The 17,553-nt window shown below is 42.3% G+C and overlaps 1 protein-coding gene across 2 annotated transcripts in view; it reads right to left on the minus strand.

Moving 5' to 3' along the window:
* The window catches only part of CNOT9 (CCR4-NOT transcription complex subunit 9), a 118,154-nt gene that overhangs the window by 9,205 nt on the left and 91,396 nt on the right, over positions 1–17,553 (minus strand). The window contains exon 6 of one of the 2 annotated variants that reach the window (XM_029605052.1): positions 16,406–16,504. The exons of the other annotated variant lie outside the window; for it this stretch is intronic. Within the exon in view, the coding sequence (XP_029460912.1) occupies positions 16,406–16,504 (99 nt within the window). The remainder of the gene's footprint in view (positions 1–16,405; positions 16,505–17,553) is intronic. 2 annotated transcript variants of the gene reach the window in all.

Here is a 17,553-nt window from a genome sequence, read left to right on the forward strand (position 1 = left end):
TATATACCGACAATTGTTTTGAACATCTTACCGGTTTACAGAAAAAGTAATGCAGCAACAGGCTTTACAGTAAACATGGAACATTGAATTAAAATACATGATGGAGTAATCCACAAAAAAAAAGGGGGGGGGGGGATTAAATTATAGGTGCAGAAAATATATACATGGGTGGGAGGCGACATTGAAATATTTACAGTTACAGGGAGAGAGGTTGTAAAGGGAGTTGAGAAAAGGGGAAGGGGGGAGCAGAAAGGAAAAGGAATGGGGAGGCAAAGGCTAAAGGAAAGGAAGACTGTGTGGATGGGGGGAAGGGGGAAGAGTAGATAAAGTCAATGGAGGGTTAAGCAATAGAAGTTCATGTGAATGCTTGCTTGAAAAGCCAGGTCTTAAGATTCTGCTTAAATTTCTTAGGGCATTGTTCCTGGCGAAGACTGGGGGGCATTTTATTCCAAATTGTAGGACCGGCTATGGCGAGAGCACGGTCTGCGGTGCATTTAAGCTTTGTAGCTTTGTGAGAGGGTGTGTGTAAGGTTGCCAAAATGCTGGTTTCTGGTGGGTCTGCTAGGGGTGCGAAACTGGAGGTGCTCACTGAACCAGGGCAAGTTTTTGGTGTGAAGGGATTTATTGCTGGACTTGTACAGTATCCTGGAAGAGATTGGCAGCCAGTGCAGTTGTTTCAGTACAGGCGTGATGTGGTCATTCCTATGGGCATTAGTGAGAATACGGGCGGCCGAGTTTTGGAGCATCTGAAGGGGTTGGATAGCATTTTTGGAGAGGCCTAGTAGGAGGGAATACTTCACTTTCAATGCATATCCAGCATAACTCTCTGCTTCAATGGCAGGGGGAATGAAGAAAAGTGGATCTATATACAGACAACAACCAACAAGGACTGAATTACATAGTCTGGGTAAACAAATAAGCATGGGTGTAGCTTGCTTATTCTGGCGGTTACTAACTATAACTAATTAAGCTAGATATTTCACTTAGATGCAGTTCCAACACTGCTCTCCCACTGTAATGGTTGGGGGTGTAAGGGAAATAGAACCAAAAGGTTACTAAGAGCCAAGAGTAACAGATAAGTATGAGAAAAAGAAAAGTGTGAAACTTGCTGGGCAGACTGGATGGACCGTTTGGTCTTCTTCTGCTGTCATTTCTATGTTAGTCTACTTTGGACATAATTCATCCCAATATCTACAGAAAACACTTGTTTATGGTAAGCAAATTTTTTAAAAATTCTTTATTTATCAATTTTTAAACATTACAAAAAACAAATTTTGCAATTACTGAAAAAACATCAGAGAGAAGGAATATATTATTCTAAGAAACAATTCATAAAGCACACATAACTTTCCTTACTTTCTTAATCCATAAATCAATATAGTATCTTTAACCTGATCCGAAAACTTAGAGAGATTCTCATAGGTAACACCAAAATAGAAACCCCTGCACGTCAATCAGCCTTGTTATCAATTGTACTATACATTAATGGGAGATGAAGTGATGGGAGTTTTTGCTTGCAGGAAAGTTTTCAGTTGTTCAACTGTAAAAAAGACATTAACTTCTGAACCTTTCTTTATAAAAGATTTGCAAGGAAATTTTAATTTAAAGGAATAACCCGGAGAAATTGTTTCTTGGCGCAGGGTTAAAAAAGCCCTGCGCTTCTCTTGTGTTATAGAAGAGAGGTCAGGAAATATTTTAACATTTTCATTGAGGAAAGAAGCCGGGAACTTTCTGAAATAATTTTTCATTATGGATTGAACATCCAGCAAAGTTAAACATGAAACCAGTAGAGTCCCTCTATCTAATACTTCTAGAGATGAACTTTCTAATATTTCAGTCAAATTTTCTTGGAGGTTAATTCTATTTGCGGAGTTAAATTTTGAAAGAAAATAACATTTGTTTGTTTATCACAGGCAAATTTGTTTCCTCAAAACCAAAAACCTCATGTAAAAATCTTTTCAAGAAAATATAGGGAGTTTCACCCAAAACACGTGGGAAATTGAGAATTCTGATATTTAAGTGTCTAGAAGCATTTTCCAGGGCTTCCACTCTTCTAGCAAGATATTCTTTGTCTTTTACTACTGCCGCCTTAAATTTCAAGTTCTCATGCTCTTTCTCCTCCAATGTCGACACTTTAGTTGATATCTGTTCCACTTTCCTTTGAAATTCTTGAGGGGTAAAGGCATTTTGAGTCGCTAAACTCTCTACCTTTAAACTCAAATTATTTACAGTTGTTGCAACCCCCACCATCAAATCCCACAGTGCGGCCATTGTGACGACCTCAGGACGCTCAGGAATCATTAGGGGTTTTATTTCGGGGGTAGTCATTTGTAGTTGCAGGTTACTCCTATGACTTACCCCGATTTCCCTTTCTTCATGACCGGTTCTAGATAATCCCACATTGATAGTCTCCTCCGTAGTTGCCGCAATAGCTGGTGTAGCCTGAAGGGCTGCGGTCAACGTTTGTGACTCTGCCTCCAACCCGGAAGAAGTTTCTGCATTCAACGCTCCGGGCTGAAACAGCGGTCCTGATCTTTGCGTCTGAGCTGGCTCAGGTCTGGACTCAGTGTGGTCTCCTCCGGAGCTGAGACCTCTCTCTCGGTCTCACGATCCAAGGGCTCCTCGACTCCTGGCGTTTCCAAGGCTGACGAGGTGAGGAAGCGGATAATCTCTTGTTGCATCGCAGTTGAAGGTGGGGGTATAGAAGGGTAAACCCTAATTTTCCCTTTCCTTTTCGGAGGCATTTTAAGGCAAGAAAAGTGAAAAATTTCAGTTGCAGTCAGGACTCCGCTCCGCACCTACTAGCAACGTGCAGCCATCTTGGATCAAAAAAAAAAAGTATCTTTTTTTTCTTATGGTAAGCAAATTTGCTTTTTCTTGCCGATAAGCAGGCCTGAAGTAGCCATTACACGTGGGGGGTTCCTAGCTGAGGTTGCACCAGAGCATTTACTGAATAAGCATACTGGACCCCACCATGGAGAGTAGACTACTGGGTGAAGCTACACAAAACTGTTTGCCCTAATTTACTGTCACTCTGCGAGAGACTGTGCAGACAATAATGGGACACAAAGGTGTGCACTAACGACTGTGTTACAGCTTTATAGATGTTTTCAAGTAGTTCGGCTTGTAGATAAGCAGCCAAAGCTTTAACTTGATGCGCCTTAATGTTGTCTAATTTGAAACCTGCTAGACAACTGGATAATGTGCATTTGACCACTGGTATGCCCGGTTGGTTAAGATCGTAAGAGACAAATAGTATCAGAAACATAATAATGACAGCAGAAAAAGAACGATCTGGTCCATCCAGTCTGCACAGCAAGTTTCTTATGGTAGCAACTGCCGCTCCGTGCAGGCTACCTCCCATGCCTTCAGTTAAGGGTAGCAACTGCCGCTCCTGGACAGGCTACCCCCCATGCCTTCTGTTAAGGGTAGCAACTGCCACTCCGTGCAGGCTACCCCCCATGCCTTCTGTTAAGGGTAGCAACTGCCGCTCCGTGCAGGCTACCCCCCATGCCTTCTGTTAAGGGTAGCAACTGCCGCTCCGTGCAGGCTACCCCCATGCCTTCTGTTAAGGGTAGCAACTGCCGCTCCGTGCAGGCTACCCCCATGTTTCTGTTAAAGGTAGTAGCTGCGAAGCCCAACAATCTGGCTGAGTTCTTCTCTTATTAGCAAGCCAAGTCTCATTTACAATATAAGGTATGAAGGGTTTCATGACCTTCAGGTGTATTTGGCCTCAGAAAGAATGAAGGCGGCATGATGGCTTGATATGTAAAGCTGACAAAACTTTAGGTACAAACATCTATGGGAGCAATGGAAGAATTGCATACAAGCAGGATAATGAACTAAAGCCTAAAGTTCGCTGTCTCTTTTGGCTAGGTTTCTGCTACCAAAAATATTACTTTCACATAAAAAACTTGAAAGAAGCAGATTCCAATGGTTCAAACAGCGACTGCTTCAGTTGTAAAATCAAAGCCCATTTTTCAATAGAAGCTCGACATATGTATTGCCCGGCTGCATCAGGCAAGGTTTTCAACCGAAGTGCACCAATACTTATGTCAATTGTATTCACAAGCCAGTCATCCAGGATGTCTTGAGGCTGTAGATGAGTGACTACTATAGCTAGGCATTTGGTGAAGATCCTATGTGCTGCTGACAGACCAAAGAGGAGAAGTTTGTACTAATCGTGGGAAAAAATTTAGTGTAATGCATAAGTAATGCCAGTGGGAGAGGAGGATGGGAATACAAGCATAAGCATCTTTTAGATTTAGAGCACACATCCTTGTTATATGTAACTTTTTTGCCTTTTGATTTCTTGTTATATGGTTATTTAGTTAGTCGCTAAGTTTCATGTAAACCGATCTGATATGAATCTCTTCATGAAGGTCAGTATAGAAAAGTGTTAAATAAATAATAAATCCATTCCTCCTAGATGAAGGGGAGGATTGTGTGGAGTAAATTCATTTTGAATTTCTCCTTGAATATGCTTGTTCAGATTTCTTAAATCCAAGACTGGTCTCAATCCCCCAGATTTTGTGGGGATACGGAAGTAACGGGAGAAGAAATTCTGGCCATAGTAGAGGAACTGGTTCAATTGCTGTTCAAGGAGAGTCTCCACATCCAAATGGAGTTGTTTTATGGCAGATGGATCCAGATTGAAGGCTGAATGATGAGTAAGCATGGGTGGCTGGGAAAAATAAAAGTGGAATCCATAATCCTGAGAACCAGGCGATCTTTGGTGATTGTGTGCTCTCCTCCAGGTGCTAAATTCTTCTCCCTTCCACAGAGGATGGTTCCTAGGTCTGAAAAGTAGTCCAAAACTTGGTTCAGGCTTGGGCTGGACTTATTGTATGAGTTTTGGCTTGTGTGTTCCCACTGTCAAGTGCAAGGTGGAAGTACAGATGGCATTCAGTATCACTGGAATTGCTAGGAATGTCTGGGAATATGGTCTTTTAAAATATGGATTTTGTATGACTGCACACAAAAGGATAACACCCTTTCTTCTGGCTGGAGATACTGGTGTTGAATTGCCCAACACAAAAAGGCCTGGATGATGAACATAAACATATATAATAATAAAACTGCATGTTTCTCCTCAGCCTCCATTGGAGCATGCCACGTGGCCTGGTTCAGAGCCAGCAGCCTTTGAGACTATGTCCATGAAAAGTGTGTGGATGTGCCCTGCATCTGTCTCTTCAGAGAAAAAAATCAGGGCAACCGTGGCATAAATTAAGGGTCAGAATGTAGAGTCCAGAACCATTGCCACCTTACACAAGGTGGGGAAGGGATTTACTACTCTTAGAAAAAGGCCATACTTGGCACTGCCTGAAGGGGAAGTCTCTAACATGCGAGGCTAATTCAACCATGTGATCATATTAGCATTTCTATGTTTAATGTCTCTTTTCTTGTATTTTACATTTATTTATATGCTATGTTTATTTTGTAACTCGTCACAAGTGTTGGAGTGGCAGGTGAGAAATGCTTTTTAATAAAATAAAATCGTGTAAGGTACGTCTTGCAAAAAAAGAGTTTCTGCTCTCATGGAGAGAGACTGCACTGCCACAATCTGTTCCTTAATTTGAGATACTGTTTCTCTGAGCTTTTCGCCAAAAAGGTTACCGCCCAAGCAGAGTATCTGCCAACATTTTGTGGATATCCTCACATAGGCTACTGGCACTCAACCAGGCCATGCAGTGTGCTCAGACAAGAGCACAAGGTGTGCACGGTGACATTGATTGCTTTGTATTTATTTATTTATTTAAGTTTTTTTATATACCAACATTCAAGACGGTAGTCCCATCATGCTGGTTCACAAGAAACAGGGGTGCAATTATAATAAACTTTACAATTTGAACAATAGTGCAGAAAAGCAGTTACATGTAACAAGGAAATCAATAACTTGGAGTAAGAAGGAAAATGAAGATCAGATAATTATATATATATATAATAACATTGTAAGAGGTGGCTATTAATGCTATTACTAGCGAAGTGTGTTGATTGAAGGGAGTTAAATAATGTTGGAGTTAGGAAAGGCCTGCGTGAACAGCCACGTCTTGAGTCTTTTCTTGAATGTTGAGATGCTGGGTTCCATTCTAAGATCCGGGGGAATGGAACAAATAAGATAGCATATACATTCGTTGGTATTTAACAATGGCTGAGAATATGCGGATCCGCCTTCACCAGACAGAAGAAAAGCTACGTTTTTGCAGACAATCATGCAAGTATTTGAACCATATAGTACTGGTGAGCAGAAATATGTGCATTAAGCATGGAGCTTTGAAACACCGTTTTAGGAAAATTGTTTAACAGCCTGGGATCCTTCCCCAGCAGAGCATTTAAACATATCCGTGTCTTCTGCTCTTTTAAGAGCTGATTCCACTACAACTGATGCATTCCTCTACAAAACTCCAACATTTTAATTTTTTTCATTGCTGCTTCATGCTGAGCTGAGGATTTCAAAGTATTGTCCACAAGGACTCAGGTTCTTTTCCTGATTGGTGATTTTTAGTACGGAACCCAGTACAATGTATCTGTAGTTGGGATTATCTTGCTCTATAGGCATTGCTTTGCATTTGTCCACATTAAATTTTATCTGCTATTTAGATGCCCAGTCTCCTAGTCTTGCAAGGTCCTTTTGCAATTCCTCAACATGCTGCTTTTTAACAACTTTGAATAACTGTGTATCATCTGAAAATGTTATCACCTCACTCATTAATCCCTTTTTTCAGATCATTAATGAATATATGTTAAACAGCACTGGTCCCTGGGGCATACTACTATTGACTTTTTTCCTATTTGGAAAGCTGGAAAGTCCTACCCTCTCTATCCTATCTTTTAACCAGTTACCAATCCACAATTGAACGTTGCCTTATGACCCATGAATTTTTAAATTTCCTGAGGCCAATGGGGACTTTGTCAAATCTCATCCGATAATCCAAATACACTCTCTCAACTGGCTCAGTATTCATATTTACACCTTCAAAAAGAATCTAATAGATTGGTAAAGCAAGGCTTTCTTTTTATTAAAGCCAGGTCCATCTATATGGCCAATAATTCTGTTTTTAAGTATAGCTTCTACCATTTTGCCTGGCACAGATGTCAGTCTCACCAGTCTATAATCTCCCTGGATCATTTCTGGAGCCCTTTTTAAAAACTGGTGTTACACTGGCCACTCTCTGGTCTTCAGGTACTGTAGCTGTTTTAAATGACCCGCCACTAGAAATCTTTAACATATTCAAGTTCCTTCAGAGGTTTGGAGTGAATATCATCCAGTCACAGTGATTTGTTACTCTTTAGCTTGTTAATTTGATCTATTTCATCAAGGGTCCCCAAACATTTCAAGCAAAGAGCCATATACAATACTTCAAATAACCAAGAAGGCCCAGGTGGGGTCTTCACTAGGAGTCTGCCAAGCCAGTGGGAATGGGGATATAGCACAGGTGCTTACCTGTAACAGGTGCTCTCCTAGGTCAGCAGGATGTTAGTCCTCACCGATGGGTGACATCATCAGATGAAGCCCAGCACGGAAAACTTTTGTCAAAGTTTCTAGAGGCTTCGACTGGCACACTGAGCATGCCACGATCCGTGCATCCACGTGAGGTCCCCCTTCAGTCTCGTAAAATACGAGCAAAAAAATAAAATAAATCAAAGGAGAAAACTCAACTCTGCAGGGTGGCAGGTGGGTTTCCTGAGGAATAACATCCTGCTGTCCTAGGAGAACACCTGTTACAGGTAAGCAACTGCACTTTCTCCTAGGACAAGTAGGATGGTAGTCCTTACAGATGGGTGAAGACTCAGCTCCAGACTATTCCTGGCAACAACCCGGACCAACAGATACCTAACAATGTGCCAATGGGCATAAGCACAACTGAGGTACTGTTGGGCAGTGGGGAAACAGCCTGGTTTCATCTTCTAGGGGGTGCTGGTAAGAAGAGTTGGGTTTAAGTCTTGAAGAGATTGCAAAGGATAGATTGGCCAAATCTATCATCTTGTCGATCATCCTTGTCCAAGCAGTAAAGGGCAGCAAACGAGTGAATGGCGTTCCACGCTGCAGCCCTGTAGATTTCTAAGATGGAGACCGCCCATAAGTGGGCCACCGACACCGCCCTCACAGAGTGAGCTTTAACTCTGCCGTCTAGATGCAGACCTGATCGTGTATAGCAGAATGAGATACAGTCTGCTAGTCAGTTGGATAAGGTCTGTTTGCCCAACTGCAACCCCCATTCTGTTCTTGTCAAAAGATAAGAACAGTTGGGTGGACTGCCTATGGCCTGATGAGCATTCTAAATAGGCCAGAGCTCTTTTACAATCCACCGTATATAGAGCCTGTTCAAGACCTCGAGAAAAAGGTGGGCAACCCAATGGACTGATTGATACGAAAATCAGTCATGACCTTCAGCGGGAACTTAGGATGTGTTAGCAGGACCACACGATCATGAAAGAATTTCGTGTAGGGCGGGTACATAACCAAAGCCTGAAGCTTGCTTACCTAAGCAGAAGTAACAGCTACCAGGAAAAGGACTTTCCAGGTGAGGAATTTCAGCTCACAGGTGTACATAAGGCTCAAAAGGAGGACACATGAGCCATGCCAAAACGATGCTGTTACCCCAGGAGACAACAGGGGACCACAGAGGGGGCTTTAGCTGATTCAGGCCCTTTATAAAGTGACCTACTGTGGACTGAACCAAGATGGTAAGCACTGACCGCAATCAATTTATTTATTTAATAAGTTTTATATGCCGTCATTTGGTAGGACCATCGTAACTATTTACAATTAAATACAGCAAGTGCTCATACAATCAGATCAAGTTGATAATACAATAAGTTGAAAAAATAAAAAGATAAAAAAAGAAACTTGATAAAAAAAAAACAAGACATAGAAATAAATATAAAAAGGAAAGTTATCCATTACAATACATCTATTCATAAATTAATTGGACTCCTCAAATGCTTTGGTGAATACCTAGGTTTTCAAGTTTGTTCGGAATAATTTCAGGTTGGTTTGTGTACGTAGTCACACAAATGGCTCTAGATCTAACATCGCTAAGGTGGGTAGTTCTTATGGAAGGGATTGTTAATAGACCCTTACTAGCAGATCTAAGATTTTTCTTTTTTTTTTTAAATTCGTATTTTTATTGAAAACAATCACAGAGTACAGGTACAGTTTAAACATTAACAGTCAGTATGTTACATCTTTTCACCTCTCCCCCCCTTCTTGCCTCTCCCAAATAAAGATGAGTTCTTAATGAAGTAAAAGGTCATGTCATTATGAACCATTACCTAGCCAGAAAGGAGTGGAATGATGGAGTAGCAGAAACCTTCATATCAAGAAGATTTAGTGGAATAAAATATTACAGACTTACTGTATTCCATTCTAATACTGTTATTTTGTTCATAGTACAAATTGTGTCCAGTCGGGTCAGGACTCTGGAAAGTGGTGGGACACAGTCCATTCTCCAGGAGTGTGCTATCTCCATCCTGGTTCAACACAAATATGATGAATCAAGGGCTGGGAAGATCAGTCCTCACTGTCAATTCGATGATTTAAGAGTGCTAATTCTTTTGCCAGTTTGATATTAGAGTTATAGATTCTGGACAAAATAGTTGCAGTCTGCTGCCAAAGATGCTGCACTTTTATACAGTACCACATGTATATAAATCTACCTTTAGAAGGACAACCCCTCCAGCAATTTTCACTTATTTTAGAGTTAAGTTTACGTAATTTTGCCAGGGTGACATATCACCTGTATAACAATTTGTAACTGTTCTCTATCAATGCATATATATATATAAAAATGTTTAAATAAATAAAATAAATAAATGCAACTCCAGCATTGCTCTATGCTTCAATGGCAAGAGGAAATGTGGTAAAAAGGATTTGCATTCACAAAAAACCAGGCAGTAGCTTGCTTGTTACGGCAGTTACTACCCCAAACCAAATAAGCCTGATACTTCACTTGGAATACATATCCAGCGCAATCCACTGCTTCAACGGCAGGAGGGAATGAATAAAAGTGGATTTATATTCAGACAACAACCAACAAGGACTGAATGGCACAGGCTGGGTAAACAAATAAGCATGGGAGTAGCTTGCTTATTGTGGCAGTTACTACCCCTAACCAATTAAGCCTGATACTTCACTTAGATGCAGCTCCAGCACTGCTCTCTACATCAATGGCAGGGTTGGAAGGTAACTAGAACCAAAACTTTACTGATAAGGGCCAAGAGTAACAGATAAGTATGAGAAAAAAACAAGTGTGAAAGCTTGCTGGGCAGACTGGATGGGCTGTTTGGTCTTCTTCTGCCATCATTTTTGTTTCTATAACAGTGATGAGATAGAGATTTTCTCTATTGCCTGAAAAACATTTAACCAGGTGCCTTCTCCAGGAGCATGACCTAAATCATGTTCCCAGGCTTTTAAGTGGGAGGGTTTGTCCTTCGCGTTTCCATTTAATAATTTGTAAATTTTAGAGATCACCTTTTTCATGTGATGCGCTTGTGAGCAGAATCCTTCAAATAAAGATATCTCGCTTTGGAATCCGTCTTTGTCTTTAATGTTAGATATAAAATGTTGAATTTGCATATAAGTGAGAAATTCAGAGCTTGGTAAATTATATTTATCCTTCAAAGTGTCAAAAGACATTAATTTCCCCATTTACACAGACATCACCGAACAATACTACTCCCTTTTCTTTCCAGCCTTTACAAGAATATAAAGGAGAACAGGGAGAGAATGAGGAGTTATGAAAGAGATAAGACAAATGAAAGTAGGGCTTTGAGCCCCACTTTCCAGACCTCCCATATCTTAAAAGTACCGTATTTTTCGCTCCAAAGATGCACCTGACCATAAGAAGCACCTAGGATTCAGAGGGGGAAAATAAAAAAAAAAATAAAAAAAAATAGTGTGCTCTGTTCCCGGGCGTCTGTGCGTCTTATGGAGCTAATTAGGGGAGTGCATACAATTTTTTGTGTCCCCATTTCATTTTCGGGTCTGGGGAGGGCCATTTCGGTCCACTCCCCGGATCAGAAAAAACTTTTATCGCTCACTGTGTGGAAAAAAATAAATAAAACACAAAATCCCACCCCAACCCTTTAAATTTAATTAACTACAACCCCGCACTCTCCTGACCCCCCTAAGACTTACCAAAATTCCCTGGTGGTCCAGCGGGGGTCCAGGGGCAATCTCCTGCTCTTGGGCCATCAGATACCAGTAATCAAAATGGCACCGGTGCTCCTTTGCCCTTACTATGTGACAGGGGCTACCGGTGCCATTGGTCAACCCCTGTCACATGGTAGGAGCAATGGATGGAGTTAAGCCGCCATCTTTGCCGGTGATGTCACTTCCCCCCTAAGATTTCTTTCTGGGACATGAAGTTGAATTGACAGTGTTTGCCGTAAATGATTTTATGTAATAGACATAAAACTTTAAATTCAATTCGCTGTTTTAATCGGTAGCCAGTGGAGAGAGACCAGAACAGGAGTAATGTGATCAAATTTATTTTTTTCCTGTCAATATTCTAGCCGCTGAATTTTGTAGAACTTGTAACGGACGTAGTATTGAGGTGGGAAGGCCGAGTAGAAGAATTGGTGCGGGAACACTTGCCCTTTTTGAGAGTGGACTCCACTACCACAGATTGGCGGGGGAGATGGCGTTTCTCAAAACCTAAGGCCTGTTGCACTAGATTAAGTAGCATGCGCCTTCCTGTTCACCGGAGAAACTGATATCGGGTGTTCCCACATTCTAAGAAGATCCTTGAAGATGTCATGGATGGCAACAGCCACTATCTCCTTAGGTGCATCGACAAACTGGAGAACTTCCAGCTTCTTATGTCGTGCATCCTCCTCAGTTAGGAGTTGGAAGGGAATAGCTTTGACCATGGCCTTCACAAACCCCACAAAGGACAGGTCCTCCGGGGGAGAATGACGCCTTTCCTCTGGTGGCGAAGGTTCCGAGAGAAGGTCATCAGTCTTCAGAAGAAGATTCTGTTCAAAATGTAAACCGAATTGATCAGTAATTCTGTTACTGGAAAGTCGGTATAGAAAAGATCTAAATAAATAAATAAATAAATAAATAGATTCATCTCCCCATGGATCATACGGGCTCTCCTCATTTAGGTGCGCCAGGGGCCTGCGTGGGTGAGGCCTGTCCAGACGTTTTGGTCTGGGCACAGAGGGACCCGCTGCATCAGCAGTAGGGAGGGCGCCAATGGCCGCAGGAAGCCCGATGGCCTGAGCACAGGTTCAGGGAACTGTGGCCTCGGAACCAAAGCACTGGATGGTGCCGGCGGTCGGTATGTCTTCTTCCAATGAGGTCCTATTGATGGGAATCGTTCCCGAGAAGGGTATCTGTGACTGTTGGGGAACAGATAGTCCCCCAGGCACAGGCTGCGTCTGAAGGGCGCCAAGTAGGACGTCTAGACACTCGAGCAGGGGCGACAATACAGATGGTGCAGGCCGTGGTCACTGAGAAACAAGGCGCTGGGAATAGACTGCGAAAAAGGTTGAATGGTAAAAATAACCTACCGTGACGAAGGGATGCCGACCAGAGGAAGGGGGACCCGCGAGGAATGGGAGAAAAAATGTTTAAAAGCTGGAAAAAAAAAAAAAGGAGCACAAACTAGAGCTCCAAACACCGTGAGGCAACTGAACTGCGAAAAAAAAAAAGAGACTGAAGGGGAACCTCAGGTGGACTCACGGATAGTGGCATGTTGGGCATGCTCAGTGTACCAGTCAAAGCTTCTAGAGACTTTGACAAAAAAGTTTTACGTGCTGGGCTCCATCTGATGATGTAATCCATCTGCGAGGACCACCATCCTGCTTGTCCTAGGAGAAATGACAGGCCCTTTGATGATTTGAAATTGGGGTGGGGAGGTGGAGGTAGGAAGCAGAATTGCCAGGACTATGGTAGGTAAGTGTGTCAGTGTAAAAAAAATAAAAAAGTTCAATAAATTGAAACACCAAATGATATATAAAAACTGCAGGCCTCTAACAGTAAAACAAATTTATCATCAAAATACTCAAATGTGCTAAAAAATAAAAAAGTATCACAAAATGTTTAAAATATTTCCCTTGAATGAGAACATTAATAATTTTTCAAAAAATTAATATTGTTTTACTATTAAAAAGAGGGCTTCAATTTTGATATCAAGTTTCACTTTGTTGGATTAAATCTTTAAATTCCATTGCACTGCCTTTTCTCTCTTGTAAGTAAGATTCTACATTTGTAAGAAATTGCCAACCCTACCCAGTCTTCCCCTTCTTCTGCCCCCTGAAACCTGGATGTGTGTGCAGCGTATTTCCTTCCTTCATCCACATTGTCTCTCAGCCCCTCCCATCCCCCTTTATTCACTCCCCTCCTTTCCCTTGTGTCTACCCTTAAGAACATAAGAACATGCCATACTGGGTCAGAATAAGGGTCCATCAAGCCCAGCATCCTGTTTCCAACAGTGGCCAATCCAGGCCATAAGAACCTGGCAAGTACCCAAAAACTAAGTCTATTCCATGTAACCATTGCTAATGGCAGTGGCTATTCTCTAAGTGAACTTAATAGCAGGTAATGGACTTCTCCTCCAAGAACTTATCCAATCCTTTTTTAAACCCAGCTACACTAACTGCACTAACCACATCCTCTGGCAACAAATTCCAGAGCTTTATTGTGCGTTGAGTGAAAAAGAACTTTCTCCGATTAGTCTTAAATGTGCCCCATGCTAACTTCATGGAGTGCCCCCTAGTCTTTCTATTATCTGAAAGAGTAAATAACCGATTCACATCTACCCGTTCTAGACCTCTCATGATTTTAAACACCTCTATCATATCCCCCCTCAGCCGTCTCTTCTCCAAGCTGAAAAGTCCTAACCTCTTTAGTCTTTCCACATAGGGGAGCTGTTCCATCCCCTTTATCATTTTGGTAGCCCTTCTCTGTACCTTCTCCATCGCAATTATATCTTTTTTGAGATGCGGCGACCAGAATTGTACTCCTCCCTTCACTAAATCCCCCCTGCCCCTCTTTCACTCCCCCCTACTTAAGCATCTTCTTGTTCTTCCACTAGTCTTCTCTTCAGCCACTGGGCCTGGATTCCCTGTGGGTCCTAATTTCTTCTGCTGGTGGGGCCTGGGAAGCCCTACCAGCTACTCTGTTATGAATCTCATCTGCTTCTCTCCCGCAATTCATGAAGGAAAATCAAAACATTTCCTTCTTGGGCCAGAAATGGCTGTAGGAGCTGGAAAAAAGTTCCATGGGCAGAGTCCGACTTGCAGACCCATAGTTTGGGGACTTGTATCATCTTCTCCAGTTTCACAGTGATTTGCTTCAGTTCAGAATTATCATCACAGAACATTACTAACGCCCAGCATCCTCCTCAGAAATAACAGAGGCAAAGAATTAATTCTTTTTTTCTGCTATTTCCTTGTCCTCCCTGAGCACCCCTTTTACCTCTTGGTCATCTAGTCCAACCGACTCCTTCACAGACTTTTTTTTTTATTCAAATGTGCTTGAAAAAGGTCCTAATTTTTACCTCTATGGCAGGGCTTCCCAAACTGTGGGTCGGGACCCTACATCCTTCAGTTGGGGGTCACAAGTGCCTCAAGTGACAGCACTCTTTAGGTGCCAGCAGCAGCCGCATTAGTAGTGGAAGTTAGCACGGGGCCTGTAAATAGGCACACACAGACTGCGCAGTGGCACAACATGAGTTTCTAAAGTTGCAGGAAGCCCTGCACAACAAGGGATCAGGGCCTGATGTGATCTGCATGTGACAGCAGCTTGGGACCCACCATGAAAGAAGGGGAGGGCTGTGTGTATGACCAGTGGAGATTTTCACTGCTGCCCTCCCCTCACCAACCACTGAACCTAACCAAGAGAAAAATGTTGCCCCTGTCATCAGCCTGCTCTCTCTTCCCATATCATCCACCTTTTGCCCAGAGCCCAAGGAAAATTTTATCATTGACTCTGGCCAGTGAGATGTTTGGAAGAGGGGCTATTTGAAGAAAGGGATGAGAGGCAAGAGGGCTTTTTTGTGTTGAATAAGGTGGGGAGGGATTACTTCTGGAGAGTGAGAGAGAAGGAATGACAGAAGATCAACTGAGGGATGTAAAAAGAATGGAGATGTGAAAAAAGTTAGAGGGAGGTGATAAGCTGGAAGGTTTGAGAGAGGATGAGAGGGAGGAGAGGGAGGAGGCAATGGGAGATGGTGTGAGAGGGAGCGGATGACAGAGAATCAGCTGGGAGATGTGAAAAGGACTGGAGGTGAGTGAGAAGGGGTGGGGAGTGAGATACAGAGAGAGGGGAGGAGGTTAAGAGAGGGCATAAGATTGAGTACAGGAAGAGTGAGAAGGAGTGATTGATGGAGGGGAACTCATCACTGCTAATTTGTTTTGGTCATCCTCTGGGTATACTTGGGAACTCTCTGGATTTGGCCTGGAGACTCCGGAATTCTGAATGAATTGCCGGGACTCTGGGCCAATATCTGATAACTCCGGGTGCTCTGCTGCAGAAGGCCGGAAGAAAAAGGGTCTGGAGCAGCGCAGGTTCAAGAAAAGCGGAGCGTCAGCACCTGTGCCTCAGGAAAATGATGTGAAACGTGAGATGAGCAGAAGCATTGCCCTCCCCTGCAGGAAACAAGAAACTACAGATGCAGGAGGAGGAGCAACAACATCGGGTCACATGCTGAAGATAAAACAAGGGCAGAGCAGCCCAACACTGCAGAAGGAGGAGGAAGTGGAGCACATGTCCTGCGGGCCTAGGGAAAGAGGCGGCTCCTGTGGCTAATAAGAATCTAGGTGAGAAGAGAGAGAGTGCATATGTGTGTGGTAGAGGGAGAGAAGTAAATGAGTGTGTGTGTGTGTGTGTGAGTGAGTGAGTGAGAGTGTATTCATTTATGGGCGTATGTGGAAAAGGGAGAGTAGTGAGTGTTGATATATATGTATAGAAGAGGAAGAGAAGTGAGGTTGTGTGTGGAAAACAGGAGTGAGTGCATGTATGTGTGTGGAAGGAGAGAAGTGAGTATGTATGTGTTTGGAAGAGAGTGAGTGTCTGTGTGTAAAAGGGAGAGGAGTGAGTTCATGTATGTGGTGGAACAAGGAGAGAAGCGAGTGTGCATATGTATGCAGACAAGGGAGAGAAATGAATGAGTACGTGAGAATAAGCATGTATGTGAGTGAGTGAACATGTGAGTGTGCTAATGTGTGAGAGAGAAAGTTTGTGCTATCGCCTCCCCCCAACAATCTCAGGGTGACAGGAAATCAAACGTTCCCAGGTATACCTCTGGGGTCATATGAATTTTCAAGTTCCAAAATGGGGTCACTTTGGATAAAGGTTTGGGAAGCCCTGCTCCCCCCCGCCAAAGTCTCTTGGCCTGCCTTAAGTGGAAACAAAAAACCCCCCTAAAACCAAAAAAACCAAAAAGACACCTACCAATATCATGGCAACATGAGAAAATCTCTCATAGGTCTGACAGATATAGGCCAACCCTGTGTCATCCAAGAGAATCTTCTGCAGAATAAAAGTAGCAACCTATATTTAAAACAAAAAAATAATATATATAAATAGTTCTTAAAACAGTCCAATATTCCTTAACCTATATTAACTCTACTCAGTGAGATTCACTATCTTATATTATTTATTTATTAAAGGCTTTTATATACCGACTTTCTTGATACAAATCAAATCAACTCTGTTTACATCGAACTAAGCAGTAACTATAACTAACCAATCAACAAGAGACAATTTAAAGGAGCATAAAGTTACATTATAACAAGGAAGCCTTAACTGGGAGTAGGAAATAAAGAAAGGGAGAACGAGGATAAAGTACTATATGCATGGGAGGGAGGCAAGGAGCAGACCTCATGATAGCTTGTAAGCGTGATTTTGTTTATACCTGGATTGTGCTTATACCAAGCACAATCCAGGATACAAGCATTCAAAACTGGACTCTTAGGGTTTTTCTCCCATTCTGTATCAATGGGAAAAATGCTTAATAAATGAGGCCCTCAGTTTGAAAGGTTCAACATTTCAGGAGTCCTAAAATGTCCCCATCAGACTGCAGCATTCCTCTAGAACTGTATGAGGCTCTCTTATAACATGCCATACTGGGTCAGACCGAGGGTCCATCAAGCCCAGCATCCTGTTTCCAACAGTGGCCAAGCCAGGTGGCAAGTAGCTAGCAAGTACCCAAACATTAAACTCATCCCATGCTACTAATATATTATAATCAGTGGCTATTTCCTAAGTCACAGTGAATAATAGCAATTTATGGACTTCTTCAAACCTTCTCTCCAGTGGAAGACGACTCATGCCAAATCTGCTAATGTAAGGAATAGGGTAGTACACATGCCCAGTTCTGGTTTATATTCCTTTCAGCAGTTATTTGTTCAGAAATAAAATTGCCATTTTTAATTGATTTCTCTGAAGAGGACAGCCACACACACAAAGAAGTAACACCTCATTAGAACTTCTGCATAAAACTTCTCTAAGTACAGGGTTTTCTTCCAATAATCTCATGTATTTGCAGCTCCATATCACAGGTTTAAAAGCTCTGTCTTCATTACTACAGCTTCAACACT

The sequence above is a fragment of the Rhinatrema bivittatum genome, chromosome 6 (genome assembly GCF_901001135.1).
Source record: "Rhinatrema bivittatum chromosome 6, aRhiBiv1.1, whole genome shotgun sequence".
NCBI classification, from domain to species: Eukaryota; Metazoa; Chordata; class Amphibia; order Gymnophiona; family Rhinatrematidae; genus Rhinatrema; species Rhinatrema bivittatum.